Raw genomic sequence first — 18,092 nt, forward strand, 5'->3', positions numbered from 1 at the left:
TTGTGGTCTCCTTCCTATCGGAAAGATGTAGTGAAACTTGAAAGGGTTCAGAAAAGATTTACAAGGATGTTGGAGGATTTGAGCTATAGGGAGAGGCTGAACAGGCTGGGGCTGTTTTCCCTGGAGCATCGGAGGCTGAGGGGTGGCCTTATCGAGGTTTATAAAATTATGAGGGGCATGGATAGGATAAATAGACAAAGTCTTTTCCCTGGGGTGGGGGAGTCCAGAACTAGAGGGAGGGTATATGAATAGGAAGGGTTTGGAGGGATATGGGCCGCGTGTGGGCAGGGGGGACTAGATTGGGTTGGGATATCTGGTCGGCATGGACAGGTTGGACTGAAGGATTTGTTTCCGTGCTGTACACCTCTATGACTCTAAGTACAGCCATTGTCTCTCGAGCAACCGTAGAGACGTACAACATGGAAACAGATTCTTCGGTCCAACTCATCTGCGCCAACCACACATCCCAACCCGATCGAGACCCAATTGCCAGAACTTGGCCCTTATCCCTCTGAACCCTTCCTATTCATGTAACCATCCAGATGCCTTTTAAATGCTGTACTTGTACCAGCCTCCACCACTTCCTCTGGCAGCTCATTCCATACACGCACCACCCTGTCCGTGAAAATGTTGCCCCTCAGGTCCCTTTTAAATCTTTCCTCTCTCACCTTTAACCTATGCCCTCTGGTTTTGGATTCCCCTATTCTGGGAAAAGACCATGACTATTCACCCTATCCATGCAGTTCATGATTTTATAAATCTCTATCAGGTCACCCCTCAGCCTCCGACACTCCAGGGAATAAAACCCCAGCTTATCCAGCCTCTCCTTATAAACTCAAACCCTCCAGTCCTAGCAACATCCATCATAGAATCATAGAATCCCTACAATGTGGAAGCAGACCATTCAGCTGATTGGGTCCACACCAACCCTCCGAATTGCATCCCACCCATGCCTACCCTATTCCCTGTAGCCTGAACATTTCTGAACACTACAGGCAATTTAGCATCGCTAATCCACCTGACCTGCAAAACTTTGGAGGTGGGAGGAAACCAGAGCTTCCTGAAGAAACCCACACAGACATGGAGAGAATGTGCAAACTCCACACAGACACTCACCCAGGTCCTTGGTGCTGTGAGGCAGCAGTGCTAATCCTTGTAAATCTTTTCTAAACCCTCTCACTTTCAAAACTCTAGAATGCAGGGTTGGCAGGTCGAGAGAATTTGTCTCCATTTAGATAATGACTCATTCTCCTTTGAGTTTGTATTTTAATTGGGAGACCCAATGGAAGTGTGGTCAATCACTATTTACCAAAGGGACCTTATATGTACTCTGCCTGTAATGGCTGATGATCTGTTCTTATAAGTACAGGTTGCACTTATACAGGGCCTCTAACCTACCAGAGCATTCCAAGGTGATTCTCCTCTGGTGTAATCAAACAAAACAATACACTCAGAGCTGAAGAAACCAACATTAAGATAGAGACCAACAGTCGGTCAGGGATGTAGGTTTTCCTGAGGAGAGGTTTAAGAGTGAAGTGCAAATCTAAGGCATAGAGCCATAAAGAAATGGCCATCAATGATGGAGGAGTCATGTTGAGGTTGTACAGGACATTGATGAGGCCTCTTCTGGAGTACTGTGTCCAGTTCTGGTCACACAGCTATAGGAAGAATACCATAAAACTGGAGAGGGTTCAGAAGACATTTATCAGGAACTTGCCGGGAATGGAGGGTTTGAGTTGTAAGGAGGGGCTGGATAGGCTGGGACATTTTTCACTGGAACGTAGGAGGCAGAGAGGTGACATTATAGAGATTTATAAAATCATAAGGGGTATAGACAAGGTATCTTCTCCCTAGGGTAGGGATTTCAAGGGGTGAAAACAATGACTGCAGATGCTGGAAACCAGATTCTGGATTAGTGGTGCTGGAAAAGCACAGCAGTTCAGGCAGCATCCGAGGAGCAGTAAAATCGACGTTTCGGGCAAAAGCCCTTCATCAGGAATACAGGCAGAGTGCAGACACTCTGCTTGTATTCCTAATGAAGGGCTTTTGCCCCAAACGTCAATTTTACTGCTCCTCGGTTGCTGCCTGAACTGCTGTGCTTTACCAGCACCACTAATCCAGAATGGGGATTTCAAGGGGGCATACTTTTGAGGTGAAAGGAGAGAGATTTTAAAAAAGACGTGGGGGCAAAAGTTTTACACAGGGAGGTTCACATATGGAAATGTGGGCCAGGAGAAGTCAGGTGGGACAAGTCGAGTTTGGAATTATTTTCGACGGAGACTGGTTGGACTGAAGGGTCTGTTTCCGTGCTGTATGACTCTATGAACTTATGAAAGCAAGTAGGGCTTGTGCAAGAGATCAGGATTGGACTGAAGAAAGTAAATAGATGCCTCATGTATTGGAACAATCTTTATAGGAATGATCTTTGCTGTCCCCTTCGTGCCAGCCACCAACAGAGACAAAGACAGGCACAGCCATAATATCCTTGAACAGGCCAGGAATCTGAAATCTTCCCAATTATCCAGGATTGGTGAATTAGGAGCTTTTGTGGATTTCATAAATGATGCCTTGACTGCCCCCCAGTGGCTGACACAGTCCAAGCTGTGTATTTTTTCCACCCTTAGCTCCAAGAGTGCTACTAGCTTCGCCCAGATCCACACAGGACAAACCAGCACGGTACAGAACAGGATGGTACAGAATCGATTGGTTCAGACTGACCCAGTATGGAATGAATCGTTCCAGACTGGTACGATGAAATCTGCCAGCAGGTAGGTCAATCAACTTGTTTCAAACTATCAGCTGTTAACCCAGGATGCTCGAATGTGGTTTGGTGAATGGAGGTGGCAGAGAATCTGAGGGCGTTAGGAGTGAAAATGTTAGTCATCCATCTCTATCTGTCTCTCTCTCTGTCTCTCTCTCTCTCTCTTACCACCCCTCTCCTTTTTTCTCTCTCTCCTTTTATCCATCCCTCTCTTCTTTCCCTCTCTCTTCTTTTATCCCTCTTTCCTTTCTCTGTCTCTCTCATCTTTTTGTCTCACACTTTTTCTCTCCTTTTTACTCTCTCACTCTCCTTCCTTTCTCCTCCTTTTCTCCCCCTCTCTCTTTTCCTCTCCTTTCTCTCTCTCTCTCTCTCTTTCTCTCTGTCTTTTCTCTCTATCTCTATCTGTCTCTTCTTCCCCTCTCTTCAGACACAATCCTTCACTGCCATCTCTACCTGATCCATCTTTACTCCAGTCTGTCTTCCCAACCTAACCCTTGGATCTGTCCAGAGGGGAAAAGACACTGAAAAACACAATTAAGACCTAGAAATGAGTGCACAGTTGATACTATTCATAAATGTACTGGGTTTCTTTCCTTCTGTGGACACTCTGAGATTGTAAAGAAATTTTGATTACACATTTATTTTGAAAGTATTTTCTTCTGTGTTGCCTTTCAGGTTCAGTGATGCATCAAGTTTGGTTGAGTCAATAAGGTAATCCCATGTCATAAAACAAATTCTTGACAGTGGAATTTGTTAAGTGCACACAAGGAATTTTTCTAATTCAGTATGTCGATGTACCTACTTGAGAAGGTGCAAAACTTGCCCTATTCTTGGGAAATAAGGCAGAGCAAGTGACTGAGGTGTCAGTGGGGGAACACTTTGGGGCAAGTGATCATAATTGTTTTAAAATAGTCATGGAAAAGGATAGAATTGATCTAAAAATTAAAATTGTAAAATGGAGTAAGGCCAATTTTAATGGTGTTAGGCAAGAACTTTCAAAAATTGATTAGGGTCGCTATTCATAGTTGGGAAGTGGGAGGCCTTTAAAAATGAGGTAATGAGAGTTCAGAGACAGTATGTTCCTGTTAGTGTGAAGGGCAAGGTTAGTAGGTGTAGGGAATGCTGGATGACAAGAGAAATCATGACTGGTCAAGAAAAAGAGGCAGATGTCTGGTATTGACACTGGGGATCAAGTGAATCCCAGAGGAGTATAAGGGCAATAGGAATATACTTAAGAGGGAAATCAGGAGATGACAAGAGAAATCAAGACTCTGGTCAAGAAAAAGAGGCAGATGTCTGGTATTGACACCGGGGATCAAGTGAATCCCAGAGGAGTATAAGGGCAGTAGGAATATACTTAAGAGGGAAATCAGGAGGGCAAAAAGGGGACATGAGATAGCTTTGGCAAATAGGATTAAGGAGAATCCAAAGGGATTCAATAAATACATTAAGGGCAGAAGGATAACTAGGGAGAGAATAGTCAATGCAAAACCGTAGGAGATGGGTGAGATACTAAACAAATATTTCATGTCAGTATTTACAGTGGAGAAGGACATAGAAGCCATGGAACTTGGGAAGTAAATATTGATGTCTTGAAAAGAGTTCATATTACAGAAGAGCGGGTGCTAGAGGTCTAAAACTCATAAAGATAGACCATCCCTGGGACCTGATCAGGTGTTTCCCTGAACTCTGTGGGAAGTTAGGGAAGTGATTGCTGGGCCCCTAACTGAGATATTTGTATCATCGACCACCATAGGTGAGGTTCTAGAAGACTGGAGGTTGGCTTACGTGGTACCAGTATTTAATAAAGGTGTTAAGAGATAGCCAGGGAACTATAGACCATTGAGCCTTGTGTCAATGGTGGGTGAGTTGTTGAGGAGATTCTGAGGGACAGGCTTTACATGCATTTGGAAAAGCAAGGACTGATTAGGGATAGTCAGCATGGCTTGGTGTTTGAGAAATCGTGTCTCACTAACTTGACAGATTTTTTGAAGAATGACAAAGGAGATTGATAAAGGCAGAGCGGTAGATGTCTATATGGATTTTAGCCAAACATTCAACACTGACCACATAGACTGGTCAGTGAGGTTAGATCAGTTGGGCTCCAGGGAGAGCTAACCAATTAGATGCAAAATTGGCTTAAAGATGGGAGACGGGGTGGTGGTGGAGAGTTGTTTATCTGAATAGTGGCCTATAACAGGATCTGTGCTGGGTCCACTGCTTTTGTCATTCTATTTAAATGATTTGGATGTGAATATAGGAGGAATGGTTAGTAGGTTTGCAGATGACACCAAAATTGGTGGTGCAGTGGACTGTGAAGAAGGTTACCTCAGTGTATAAAGGGACCTCGATGAAATGGACCAGTGGGCGAAAGAGTGGCAGATGGAATTTAATTTAGATAAATGTGAGGTGTTGCATTTTGGTAAGGCAAACCAGGGCAAGACTTACACAGTTAATGGTAGGGTCCTGGGGAGTATTGCTAAGCAAAGAGACCTAGGGGTACAGTTTCATAGTTCCTTGAAAGTGGAGTCGCAGGTGGTCAGGGTGGTGGTGAAGGGGTTTGGTCCTCTTGCCTTTATTGGTCAGTGTACTGAGTATAGGAGTTGGGAGGTCATGTTGTGGCTGTGAGGGACATTGGCTTTGGAATACTGTATTCAATTCTGGCCACCCTTCTATAAGGAAGAATGTTGTTAAACTTTAGGTAGTGCAGAAAAGATTTACAAGGACATTGCCAAAACTGGAGGGTTTAAGATATAAGGAGTGACTGAATAAGTTGCCACTGGAGCATCAGAGGCTGAGGGGTTATCTTATAGACGTTTATAAAATCATGAGGAGCATGGATAGGGTGAATAGTCAAGGTCTTTTCCTGGGTGTGGGGGAGTCCAATAATGGAGGACATAGTTTAAGGTGGGAGGGGAATACTTTAAAAGGAACCTGAGGGGCAGCTCTTTCACGCAGAGGGGGTGGGCTGTGTGTGGAGTGTGGTTTTAGCTTAATTTCTGAGTGTAGTGCTGGAATGTCTGAAACTTGTTGCTACATGCTTGGAATAGAGCTTGAGGTGAACAGTTTAGTGCTTTGGAAACAAGAGTGGAAGACAAAAAGAATGCTGCTGAGGTTACAGAAATCCCTGTGTTTACTCTCTAATTCTAATTTTTGCAGTAGGGGGCTGAATAGTCTGGGGCTGGATAGGGTGAATAGTCAATGATTTTTCCCAGGGTAGATGGGTCCGGAAGTAGAGGGCATAGGTTTAAGGTGTGAGAGGAAAGATTTAAAAGGGACCTAAGGGTCAACTTGTTCACACAGAGGGTGGTGCGTGTATGGAATGAGATACCAGAGGAAGTGATAGAGACTGGTACAATTACAACATTTAAAAGGCATCTGGATGGGTACATGATGGGTTTAGAGGGATATGGGCCAAATACTGACAAATGAGACTAGGTTAGACTGGGATTTCTGGTCAGCGTGGACGAGTTAGACTGAAGGATTTGTTTTCGTGTTGTTTGATTCTATAACTCCCTGCTGTTTCAATTTGGGGCCTAATATTACCATCAATATTTACTATTATAAGTTTCTATGCCAACATTTTCCAATAAATGATGCAATGACTCTGTCACGATACGGGTTGCAAGCTATCTTATTTTATTTTATTAAGCACAGTGGCTCAATGGTTAGCACTGCAGCCTCACAGCACCAGGATCCCAGGTTCAATTCCAGCCTTGGGTGACTGTCTGTGTGGAGTTTGCACGTTCTCCTTGTGTCTGCATGGGTTTCCTCCGGTTTCCTCTCACAGTCCAAAAATGTGCAGGTCAGGTGAATTGGCCATGCTAAATTGCCCATAGTGTTATGTGCATTCGTCAGAGGGAAATGGGTCTGGGTGGGTCACTCTTCGGAGGGTCGGTGTGGACTGGTTGGGCCGAAGGGCCTGTTTCCACACTATAGGGAATCTAATCTAATCTAAATGATACCACTATCATAGATATGACAGAGAAATCAGGAATTCTTCCAATAGGCTATGGTTGCTTGGAAGACTGAGGCTACCAGACGTTTGTCAAGGAAATGTATCAAGGGACATGGAACTAAGCTAGCTAAATGGGGTCAGTGTACTGATTCACTATGAACTTGAATGGCAGAGATACACTTGATGGATTAAAATGGCCTACTGTTGTTCCTGAGGGCAATAGAGCTCAGGACTAGGAGGCTGAGAGGGAGACAAGGATTGGGAGAATTGAATCAGGAGACTGCTTGACCAGGTTTTGATTAGGTTTTGAAGTGATAGTGGGCGTGTTGGTTGAAATGCTTTCATTAATCACCCAACAGGAACTGATGTGTTGTCCAAACGAAGGTGGGCACTTCCTAACATGGTTTTTTATTCATGTTTCAGAAGCAGATCTTCAACCAATTTCCTTCAGTCAACCATGAGGTATGTGATTAGTAACACTTGTTAGATTTCTCATTTATATTGCAGTATTTCTCAGACCAGCTTCAATCCTGTTGTCTTGTAGTAAAGATCTCAATGTTAGTGTACTACACGTTAATTAGATTAGATTAGATTAGATTAGATTAGATTAGATTACTTACAGTGTGGAAACAGTTCTTGTGGAATTATTCAGCATGGAAACAGACCTTTCGGTCTAACTCGTCCATGTTGACAAAGTTTCCCAAACTAAACTCATCCTACTTGCTAGCATTTGGCCCATATCCCTCTAAGCCCTTCCTATTCATGTACCTGTCCAAATATCTTTTACATATTGTAACTGTACCCACATCTACTATTTCCTCTGGCAGTTCGTTCCACATAGAAACCACACTTTGTGTGAAAACGTTGCCCCTCGGATCCCTTTCTCTTCTGAATATGCCTAATAGTTTGGAATTCTCCTAACTTTCGGAAAAGACCTTTGCTATTAACCTTATCTATGCCCCAGATGATTTTATAAACCACTATAAAGTCAACCCCTCAACCTCCTAGGCTCCAATGAAAAAGTCCCAGCCTATCCAGCCCCTCCTTATAACTCAAACCCTCCATTCCCAGTAAATCATTTCTGAACTCTCTCCAATTTAAATAATACCCTTCCCACAGCAGAGCAACATCTGGTGAGCTGTTTGTATGTCCATTTTACCCCAGGGTTTAGCTTCCATGCTCATCTCTACACCCTCTATGTTGTGTTACAATCACCGTGGAGACCAGCGACTTTAAAAAATATATTTAATTCCCACTGACTGATTTTGAAGATTAATTTCACAATGAAGAGATCAAATTCTTTCTCATGCTCCACAGTGTCAGGGCAACTTAAAGCAGAGCCATTTGGGTTTAAAGCACTGCTTTCCATTATTCCCTCATCAGCTTTGAGTGCTGCTGCTGTCTATTTTGACATCTCAAGATTAAAGGTTGCCTGAAGGTTTAATTCCAACAGTTTTAAATAGTTTCCAGCTGCTGTTAATTTTTGTTGTCAGTCTGACGGCCCCAGTGCTCGCTGAACCTCAGCCATCTGAGTTAGAACATAGAACAGTAAAGTACAGGCCCTTCGGCCCTCGATGTTGTGCCGACCTTTTATCCTACTCTAAGATCAAACTAACCCAAACACCCTTCATTGTACTATCTTCCATGTGCCTATCCAAGAGTTGCTTAAATGTCCCTAATGTATCTGACTCTACTACCACTGCTGGCAGTGCATTCCACACACCCACCATTCGCTGTGTAAAGAACTGACCTCTGACATCATCCCTAAACCTTCCTCCAATCCCCTTAAAATTATGCTCCCTCATGATAGCCATTTCCGCCCTGGGAAAAAGTCTTTGGCTATCCACTCTATCTAAGCCTCTCATCATCTTGTACACCTCTATCAACTCACCGCTCATCCTTCTTCCCGCCAATGAGAAAAGTCCTAGCTCCCTCAACCTTTCTTCATAAGACATGCCCTCCAGTCCAGGGAGCATCTTGGTAAATCTCCTCTGCACCCTCTCCTTCCACACCCTTCCTGTCATGAGATGCCCAGGACTGAACACAATATCCCAAGTGTGGTCTAACCAGGGCTCTATAGAGCTGCAGCATAATCTCGTGGCTCTTGAACTCAATCTCCCTGCTAATGAAAACCAACACATGTACACTAACCCTATCAACTGAGTGGTAACTTTGAGGGATCTATGGATGTGGACCCCAAGATCCCTCTGTTCCTCCACACTGCCAAGAATCCTGCTTTAATCCTGTAATCTGCATTCGAATTTGACCTTCCAAAATGAATCACTTCACACTTTTCCAGGCTGAACTCCATCTGCCACTTCTCAGCCCAGCTCTGCATCCTGTCTCATTGCAACCTACAACAGCCCTCCACACTATCCACAACTCCACCATTCTTCGTGTCGTCAACAAACTTACGAACCCATCCTTCCACTTCCTCATCCAAGCTGTTTGTAAAAATCATAAAGACAAGAGGTCCCAGAACAGATCCCTGTGGAGCACCACTGGTCATCAAGCTCTAGGCAAAGATCATCGCCAAAGGTGCAGAAATCTCCTCTTTCACTCCCTGTAGTAACCTTGGGTATATCTCATCTGGCCCAGGAGTCTTAACTATCCTCGTGTTTTTCAAAATTTCCAACACATCCTCCTTAACATCAGCATATCAGCCTGTTTCACGCTGTCCTCACAAACAACAAGGTCCCTCTGACTCCAGGCACAAGTTCCCTCCACTATCCCTGATCAGCCCTATCCTCACTCTGGCCATCCTCTTGTTCCTCACATTGAAACAGTAACTTCTACAGCAGGCTGCCAGAGACTCCTGAATCAATGGTCGCCATTTGCCAAGGACAGGAGCTCTGTCAGCTGGGTCTGGTGTGCGTCATCAACTGGTGCAACATGTTGATAGGGAGCAGGGAACTGCAAAATGGGGATTGAAGAGAGCTGCAAGAAAGAAATGGGAAGCAATGGTGACAGAACAGCTTTAAACCTGTTAATAAAGGAATATACAGCCAACTGGGATGCCAGAAAACTGTAAATCACTAATTAATTGCTTGTAAATGAATGTGGAATCTCTATCTTAAGGCTGCAAAAGTTCATATTTGGAAAAAGAAATGAAGTGGATCTCACTGAAATGAACACTATTAATGGTTAAATTGAGATCCAAGACTGAGATCTGAGATGCCTTTTAAAAGGGTAGTTGGGGAGGGAGAAGAGGTGTGTGTTGTCAGGAGAGGGGGAATCTTCTGGGGGGAGGGGAGAGGATGAGTGTTGTGAGAGGCAGAGAGGGAGAAGATAAGTGTTGTTGCGGGGAAGACGATGAGGGAGGAGGGTGAGTATTGTCAGGAGAAAATGAAAGAAGAGTGTTGGCTCAGGGGGGTAGGTGTGGTGGGATTTTGGCTTCTCCTATCAGCTTCCACTGTTCCTCACTGTCGAGGCCCGAGATTAACGCTGCAAGACGACTCAGTTAATTGTCCAGGTAAGTCTACAACACCAAGCCCATGTCTCTGTTTTCTGTGTCATTTCCCATTGTGGTCCAGATTGTGCATTTCTACCATTGGGAGTTTGAACTTCCCAAGTGAACAGCCCACACCTTTGCATGGGTGATGAATTCGCCAGGTCCCAAAGAGCAGGAGAGAGTTCCTCAATCTTCCTTGTTGTTGCTTTGGGAGAATTTGCCCATTACAAATGGAATGTGCCCATGATCTCCCCCTGCTGGAATTGTAGATGTGTTACAACTCAGACTTCCTTTTTTTTCCCACCTGAGTTAATGAGTTAACAACAAAATAAAGACCCAGAAGTAAAGGAGTGTTTTTGTAAGCTGTTCTGAGTTGGCCTGTGCTGTCACCTATTATGCGATTGGCCACTAGAGATCAGGTAATTGTCTCAGTCTTTAAAGATTGTAAATATGGTCACTCGTTTCTGTGAACTCTGAGGATCTGAGTATTGCCAATGCATCTTGTGGCAGGTCTGTTGTATGAAATGATATCCTCTGGCTGCAGTAACCATACAAGTAATGAACTGAAATCTTCATGCATTTACTTAACTACACTTTAAATATTTTTAATCAAGCTGTTCAGCCATGTGTGGGAAAGATTGGTACTTGAACCTGGCTTTTCTGGTAGGAGTGTCCCACAAGAGCCCTAGACACTAAGATATTCTCCTCCAAAACACCTAACTCTCGACTCCTTTTCATTTTGATTAGATCCAGTGAAAGCTCTCCTTAGCCAGAAGGCTCCACATTTTCCCTCTGTCCTAATGACGGGCATTCCATTCTTTATATTGAGAACTACATTTAAGTAGCACCTTTAACCTGGTAAAATATCCCAAGACTCTTCACAGGGGAGTAATTGGACAGAATTATTTACGCCAAGCTAAAAGAGGTGGACATAAAGACAGGAGACTAGATGTTTGGTCAGAGGTAGATTTGGCTGCAATGCCAAAGCTTAATCATAGAATCCCTACAGTGTGGAAGCAGGCTATTTGGCTTATCAAGTCCACACCAACCTTCCCAAGAGCATTCCACCTTCCCTCCCTCCCCCCCCCATCATTCCTGTAACCCTGCATTTCCCATGATTAATGTACCTAGGCTGCATATCCCTGGAGTCTGTGGGCAACTTAGCATGGCCAATCCACCTAAGCTGCACATCTTTGAGATTGTGGGAGGGAACTGGAGGAAACCAACTCAGACAAGCTCCACATTGACAGTCGGCCAAGGCTGGAATCGAACCTGGGTCCCCAGCACTGTGAGGCAGCAGTGCTAACCACTGAGCCAGATAAGGACGTGGCCACTAATCGTAGAGAGAAATTAATGAAGGCTGACAAGTGGACAGCAGCGGCTCGCAGGCAACACTATCTGCCCTCTGCGATGGAATAATTCTTTGTGGGAATAATGTCTGCTGAGCCCTTTATATCGCCTATCACCAATTCCAAATCCAGGAATACCTCCACCATCTTGGAACAGTGTAGCAAGCTTTTTGAGAAATGCCATAAGGAATTGAATTGTGTGTGAGAAAGGATTGTGTTGGGAACGAAACAGCCAGGATGGTGCCAAAAGCACAGCAGGCCCGACAAAAAAAACAATTTCATGGATTGATAATGACTACGTTGGAAGAGTTACTGTCCTTCTCTCGTCCCACTATAACAAGGGTCACAACGTAGAAAAGGATAAAATGAATTGTATATAGCCAATTATGTGCCTTCTATATATTACACTTAAAGTAAAAAGTACCATCAATTAAACACAAAATTATTCATTTATTATGGGCAAAACTTATTCAATGGTGATACAAAACTGGTTAATTTGCAGCATGGAAATATAAATGTTTACTCTTCCAAGTAATTCAAATACACACACACGTGCACGCGGTGAAGGACAAAACATATTTCTCTCTTCAGAGATTAACTTCAGAAAAATAAAACCTTTGGCCAACAGGTCTTAGTTCTTAGAGACAAATATAAAGGATAAGGTCTCATATTTATGAACAGAAAGACAGCTTGCTCAGCAAACAGTGTGGAGAATTCTTCAGCAGGACAGTCAGTGTTCAGACTGCACCAGGGATCCAGGTGCTACACTGTTATCTGTAGAGCTGGGCTGGGGAGCTCTTTCCCTTCCCAGTTGGGCATCGATTCAATAATCCAAACAACCTCCAAAGCAGGAACAGCAGCCAGACAGTCATTGTTCTGGTCTGTAGTAATCACAAGACATGACTTTTAACAAATGGCTTGTCAAATGAAAGGTGTTCCCACTGTTCCTTCATTTAAAAAGAAAATCAAACAGAAGTGCGTGAAGAATATTAAACACGAAGCCACTGCAATGCTACCATTTGAAGTGATGTCTTGTGCACCTCACCTTGGCTGACAAAGTCCATATGACATCGCTGTCAGTGGTACCTGCTGTCACCTCACACTGAACTTTCAAATGTTCATTTCTGTCCCCTCAGCTCCAGGTATTCCACTGGCTTAACCCTGGCCAACCCGGTACAAACCGGTACAGTACAGAACAGGATGGTACAGAGTCGATTGGTTCAGACTGACCCAGTATGGAATGAATCACTCCAGACTGGTACGCTGCAATCTGTCAGCAGGTAGGTGAACTTCGCAGTTTGTTAACCCCAGATATTCTCATGTGATTTTGGTGGGGTGGAGGCAGAAGAGAGACTCAGGACCTAAGACGCAAAATATCTTTCTGTCATTGTCTCAGGACATGACCCTTTGCTCCTATTCTCTATCCTCTGCATCTTTCTTCATGTCCACTTTTCATGAGTCAGGTCTATAAAAATTATTTTTGGCTGATTTTTCTTACGTTGACTTTATTTGAGGTTTTGTGTTATCTTTCAGGTTCAGCGATACGTCCAGTTTGGTTGAGTCAATAAGGTGAGTGCATTTCACACAACTCCACCTGTGAATTGTCTTGCCTATGGCTCACGTCCTATTGTCACCATTTCTCTCATAGCTTATTATAAATTTCAAGCGGGACAGTTTTCTGTTCAATCTTACAATGGTTATTGTCACAGTGTAGTCCCCTGGTCCTGGGCCACATAAATAGCTCTATTCCATTTTGTACCTGATCACAATTTTGAACATGACAAGTTTAGAATTCTTCCTGCAAACATCTGTAGTTTTCTGAACAATTGGAAACCTCAGAACTGTGATGGTGGATGAAGGCATCAAGGAGCAGGAAGCTAAAATAAGTAAATGGAATTGAGTCACAGAACCCCCATGACCTAATTCAATCTTAAGAGTAAGCTCAAGTTGCTAAATAGTTTACTCCTGCTCCCAAGGCAACAGTCTTGCCCAGCATTCAATTAGGAAAACTCGTACCCACAAATTGTGGCTGGGCAATAGCTAAGTGTCCTTTCAATGTTCCTCTTTTACTTCATCTCAAGGGTGGCGCAGTGGCCCTGTGGTTAGCACTGCTGCCTCACAGCACCAGGGTCCCAGGTTCGATTCCAGCCTCGGGAGACTGTATAGAGTTTGCACATTCTCCCCGTGTCTGCGTGGGTTTCCTCTGGGTTCATTAGTCCAAGGGAAATGGGTCTGAGTGGGTTACTCTTCAGAGGGTCGGTGTGGACTTGTTGGGCCAAAGGGCCTGTTTCTACACTGTAGATAATCTAACCATTCAGTTTTAAATGTATTAGATGCATTTATATAGCTTCCTTTAACATAGTTAAATAACCCATGGTAGTTCACCAACAACATTACCAAAGTTAGATGACATACCATCTCAGGAATAACTAGGATGGGAATTGTTGGTCAAAAAGTTGGTTTTTGGAGGGGATTAGGTGTGGGGGTGGCATTGGTAGTGACATTGATTTAAACGCTCATAGTACATGCTTGACCAGAACTGATGTAGTATACAGCTGGAGGTGTAGGTGCTAAACATGATCACTCCTTCAGAGTGCAGTGTTTATCTTTAGTCCAACCCCCCACAGAACATATTTCTGACATGGCTTTCATTGGTGTTTCAGGAGCAGATCCTCATCAGGGTTTCTTCCGTCAGTCAACAGGTACGTGACTTACAATGGATGCTGTTTCACATGTCAGACTGGTACCATTTTACAAAGCAATGTCAAAAGCCTTAGGACACCCCCCCCCCCCCCCCCGCCGCCACCACCACCACCATTGTCCTGTTGGGGTCGGTCCCATTCTTTAACATGTCAAGTATCCCGAATATTCTCAGTCAGATTCCTTTATGAAATAGAACAGCTGTAGCCACGTCCTCTTATTGCCCATCTGTATAAGCAGAGAGCACCCTCTCTGTGCTGCCAGACTGAAGGTGGCTCCTGCTGTGATACCACCAAAGGACTGAAAACAGTCCACCAGCTGCAGCCTGAATACAACTGAACTGAGCTGCCAATCTGGTGCCATTATACTAAGCAGACTTTCGGATTAGCAGTCGGATTGAAATTTTGGAGTTGCCAGGAGTACAGAAGGAGACGGGAACCTATAGACTACGGCTGTATTGATTGCACTAACGTTAAGAGAGTCTCGTGGTTGTCTGAAGGTCCTGACCTCTGGCAGCACCACATTATTACTGGCTACAGAAGAGTTTCAGTTCTGTGATATTAGAAAATTCAAAGTGTTGACTGTCAGTTTTCAGGGAAGTTGTTATAGAGTCATACATGTAAAGCACAGCAAATGGAGCCTTCGGTCCAACTGGTCAATCTAATCCCATTTGCCAGCACTTAGCCCATATCCCTCTAAACCCTTCCTATTCATACACCCATCCAGATGCCTTTTAAATGCTGTAATTGTATCAGCCTCCACCACTTCGTCTGGCATCTCATTCCATACAAGCACTATCCTCTGCGTGAAAAGGTTGCCCCTTGAGTCCCTTTTAAATCTTTCCCGTCTCACCCTCTTTAGATTTGGACTCCCCTACCCTCTGAAGAAGACTTTGACTTTTGACCCTATCCATGCCCCTCATGATTTTATAAACCTTGATAAGGGCACCCCTCAGCCAGGAGATCATTGGGATGATCAATGTGGAAGTAGATTAGATTCCCTACAGCGTGGAAACAGGCCCTTCGGCCCAACAGGTCCACACTGACCCTCCGAAGAGTAACCCACCCAAACCCCTTTTCCTTCTGACTAACGCACCTAATTGACAATTTAAGCATGGCCAATTCACCTGACCTGCACATCTTTGGAATGTGGGAGGAAACCAGAGCACCGGGAGAAAATCCACGCAGACACGGGGAGAATGTGCAAACTCCACACAGACAGTCACCCAGGGTTGGAATCGAACCTGGGAACCTGGTGCTGTGAGGCAATGCTGCTAACCACTGAGCCACCGTGCTGCCCTATTTGGCATGGATAAGAGTGTTTCAACAGCATACAAGCTGAAGTGGAAAGGGAGCAGTGTTAGATAGATGGAAATAGGCTGTCTGGATAGAGAGAAAATATCTTGTTGGAAGTTCAATTCAGGGTCAAAATAGAACTCAATGATTGCCAGGGTCAGCCTCAGCCTCAGGATGGGGTGAGGGGATTCAGTGACTGGAGGACAGAATTTGCAGGAGAGACACAAGACAATAGTGTTGTCTTATTAAAAGGGAATACTTAATCAGAAAATTTCTGCTCACTCAAAACCAAAGGTTGGTGGTCTGAGTGAGATGGTGATGAGCTGGAACCTGACAATGCCTAGTCCTATGTGGAAGCTGCCTTTGTGAATGTGAATTATCTCAGAGGGGCATATAGAATTCAACATTTAACCAGTTTTACAATTATCTTCCATTTATATGCCACCTCTACATCCACTTCATTCACCGCTACAACCAATCAATGCTCACCACTTATCTGACTATAACTCCTCATAAGTTCTGAACACCTAACCCCCAGCTACCCCTTAACTTGAGGTAAGAAGTGAATTATTTACTAAATTGTGAATATTAAAGATTTGAACAGTGCATCATTATCGATGTTCCCATGTGCTCTTCCTGCTGGCATCCAAATATGTTACAATTACTCTGAGTCATTCTTAGGCAAGGGGCCACTATAACAGACCACACACTTCTTTTCCTGATTTATTCATGGGATGTGGGCATCGCTGTCTCACCAGCCTTTATTTCCCATCCCCCAGGCAAGGTGAACTGCCTTCTTCAACTGTTGCAGTTCATATGCTGTAGGTAGACCCACAATTATGTTTAGGAGTGAATTCCAAGATTATGACACTGACAGAGATGGAACAACAATATATTTCCAAGTCAGGATGGCGAGTGGCTTGCAGGTGGTGGTGTCCCCATGTATCTGCTGCCCTTGTCCTTCTAGATGGAAGTGGTCATGGGTTTGGAAGGTGCGGAGGATCTTTGAAGAATTTCTGCAGTGCATCTTGTCATTAGTACACACTGCTGCTACTGAGCGTCAGTGATGGAGGGAATGAATGATGTACCAGTCAACTGGGGGGCTTTGTCCTGGATAGTGTCAAGCTTCTTGAATGTTGTTTGAGCTGCACTATCCAGGCAAGTCGGCAGTATCCAATCACACTCCTGACTTGTCCCTTACGCGCACTTTGAGCTGGCAGGAGGTAAGTTACTCGCTTCAGTGTTCCAAAATGGTGAAGGAATAACAATATCATTCCAAGTCAGGATAGTGCGTGGCTTGAAGATGGTGACATTTCCATGTGTGTGCTGCCATTGTCCTTCTAGATGGTAAAGTTGGCAAGTTTGGAAAGCTAAATACTAAGCATAAATACTAAGCTACTGTACGTGGTGGTAGAGAAAGTTGGTGTGAAGCTTCTTGGGTGGTGTTGGATCTGCACTCAATCAGGGGTAAGTGGAGAGTATTCCATCACACTTGTGACTTGAAGATTGTGGGCAGGCTTTGGGGAGTCAGGAGGTGTGTTACTCATGGCTAAACATCCAGACTCTGAGCTGCTCCTGTAGCCACAGGTGTTTGAGTTCAGTTTCTGTTAATGCCCAAGATGGTGGCGGAAGGGTCGAGATGTAAATGCCGTTGAATGTGAAGATGGGATAGTCAGATTCTGTTTTGTTGGAGACAGTCGTCACCTGGGCCTTGTATGGTGTCAATGTTACCTTACCATTTATCAGCAGGATGACGTAGCTCCAATTCCAAGCAGTGTCTACTATTTGGCAGGCAACTGTGCTGTAGTTTCACCAGGCAAAGGTTTGATTTTGAGGTTTATCCTTCTGCACTGTTCCTTGAACCAGGTTAATTCCACCTGCTTGACAGTAGTGGCAGAGTGGGAAATATGCCAGTTCAGGAGATCGCAGATTGGATAATAGATGTACACTTTTTAGCTACCTGATCTGTTCTGGATTTATCCCATTCAGAACCATGGATGTGACTACTTCAAATGGACTGTAGTCATTCAATAATTCAGGGCAGCACAATGGCTCAGTGGTTAGCACTGCTGTCTCACAGCACCAGGGATCCAGGTTCAATTCCAACCTCACCTGAGTGGAGTATTGCACATTCTTCCAGTGTCTGCATGGGTTTCCTCCCACAATCCAAAGGTGTGCAGGTTAGGTGGATTGGCTGTGCTAGTGTTAGGCACATTAGTCAGGGGTAAATACATGATAGGGGAATGGGTCTGGGTGGGTTACTCTTCGAGGGTCGGTGTGGCCTTACAGTCATAGAGATGTACAGCATGGAAACAGACCCTTCGTCCAACCCGTCCATGCTGACCAGATATCCCAACCCAATCTAGTCCTATCTGCCAGCACCCGGCCCATACCCCTCCAAAACCCTTCCTATTCATATACCCATCAAAATGCCTCTTAAATGTTGCAATTGTACCAGCCTCCACCACTTCCTCTGGCAACTAATTCCATACATGTGCCACCCTCTGTGTGAAAATGTTGCCCCTGAGGTCTCTTTTATATCTTTCCCCTCTCACCCTAAACCTATGCCCTCTAGTTC

The 18,092-nt window shown here is 44.4% G+C and overlaps 1 protein-coding gene across 1 annotated transcript in view; it reads left to right on the plus strand.

Annotated features, from left to right (window-relative positions):
• Nucleotides 1-18,092, plus strand: part of LOC122559483 — a 203,261-nt gene that overhangs the window by 181,708 nt on the left and 3,461 nt on the right. The window contains exons 22-27 of the mRNA XM_043708985.1: nucleotides 2,625-2,768; nucleotides 3,437-3,472; nucleotides 7,143-7,181; nucleotides 12,656-12,799; nucleotides 13,053-13,088; nucleotides 14,183-14,221. Coding sequence (XP_043564920.1) covers nucleotides 2,625-2,768; nucleotides 3,437-3,472; nucleotides 7,143-7,181; nucleotides 12,656-12,799; nucleotides 13,053-13,088; nucleotides 14,183-14,221 — 438 coding nt within the window. The remainder of the gene's footprint in view (nucleotides 1-2,624; nucleotides 2,769-3,436; nucleotides 3,473-7,142; nucleotides 7,182-12,655; nucleotides 12,800-13,052; nucleotides 13,089-14,182; nucleotides 14,222-18,092) is intronic.

Source organism: Chiloscyllium plagiosum, chromosome 19, assembly GCF_004010195.1.
Source record: "Chiloscyllium plagiosum isolate BGI_BamShark_2017 chromosome 19, ASM401019v2, whole genome shotgun sequence".
Classification (NCBI taxonomy): domain Eukaryota; kingdom Metazoa; phylum Chordata; class Chondrichthyes; order Orectolobiformes; family Hemiscylliidae; genus Chiloscyllium; species Chiloscyllium plagiosum.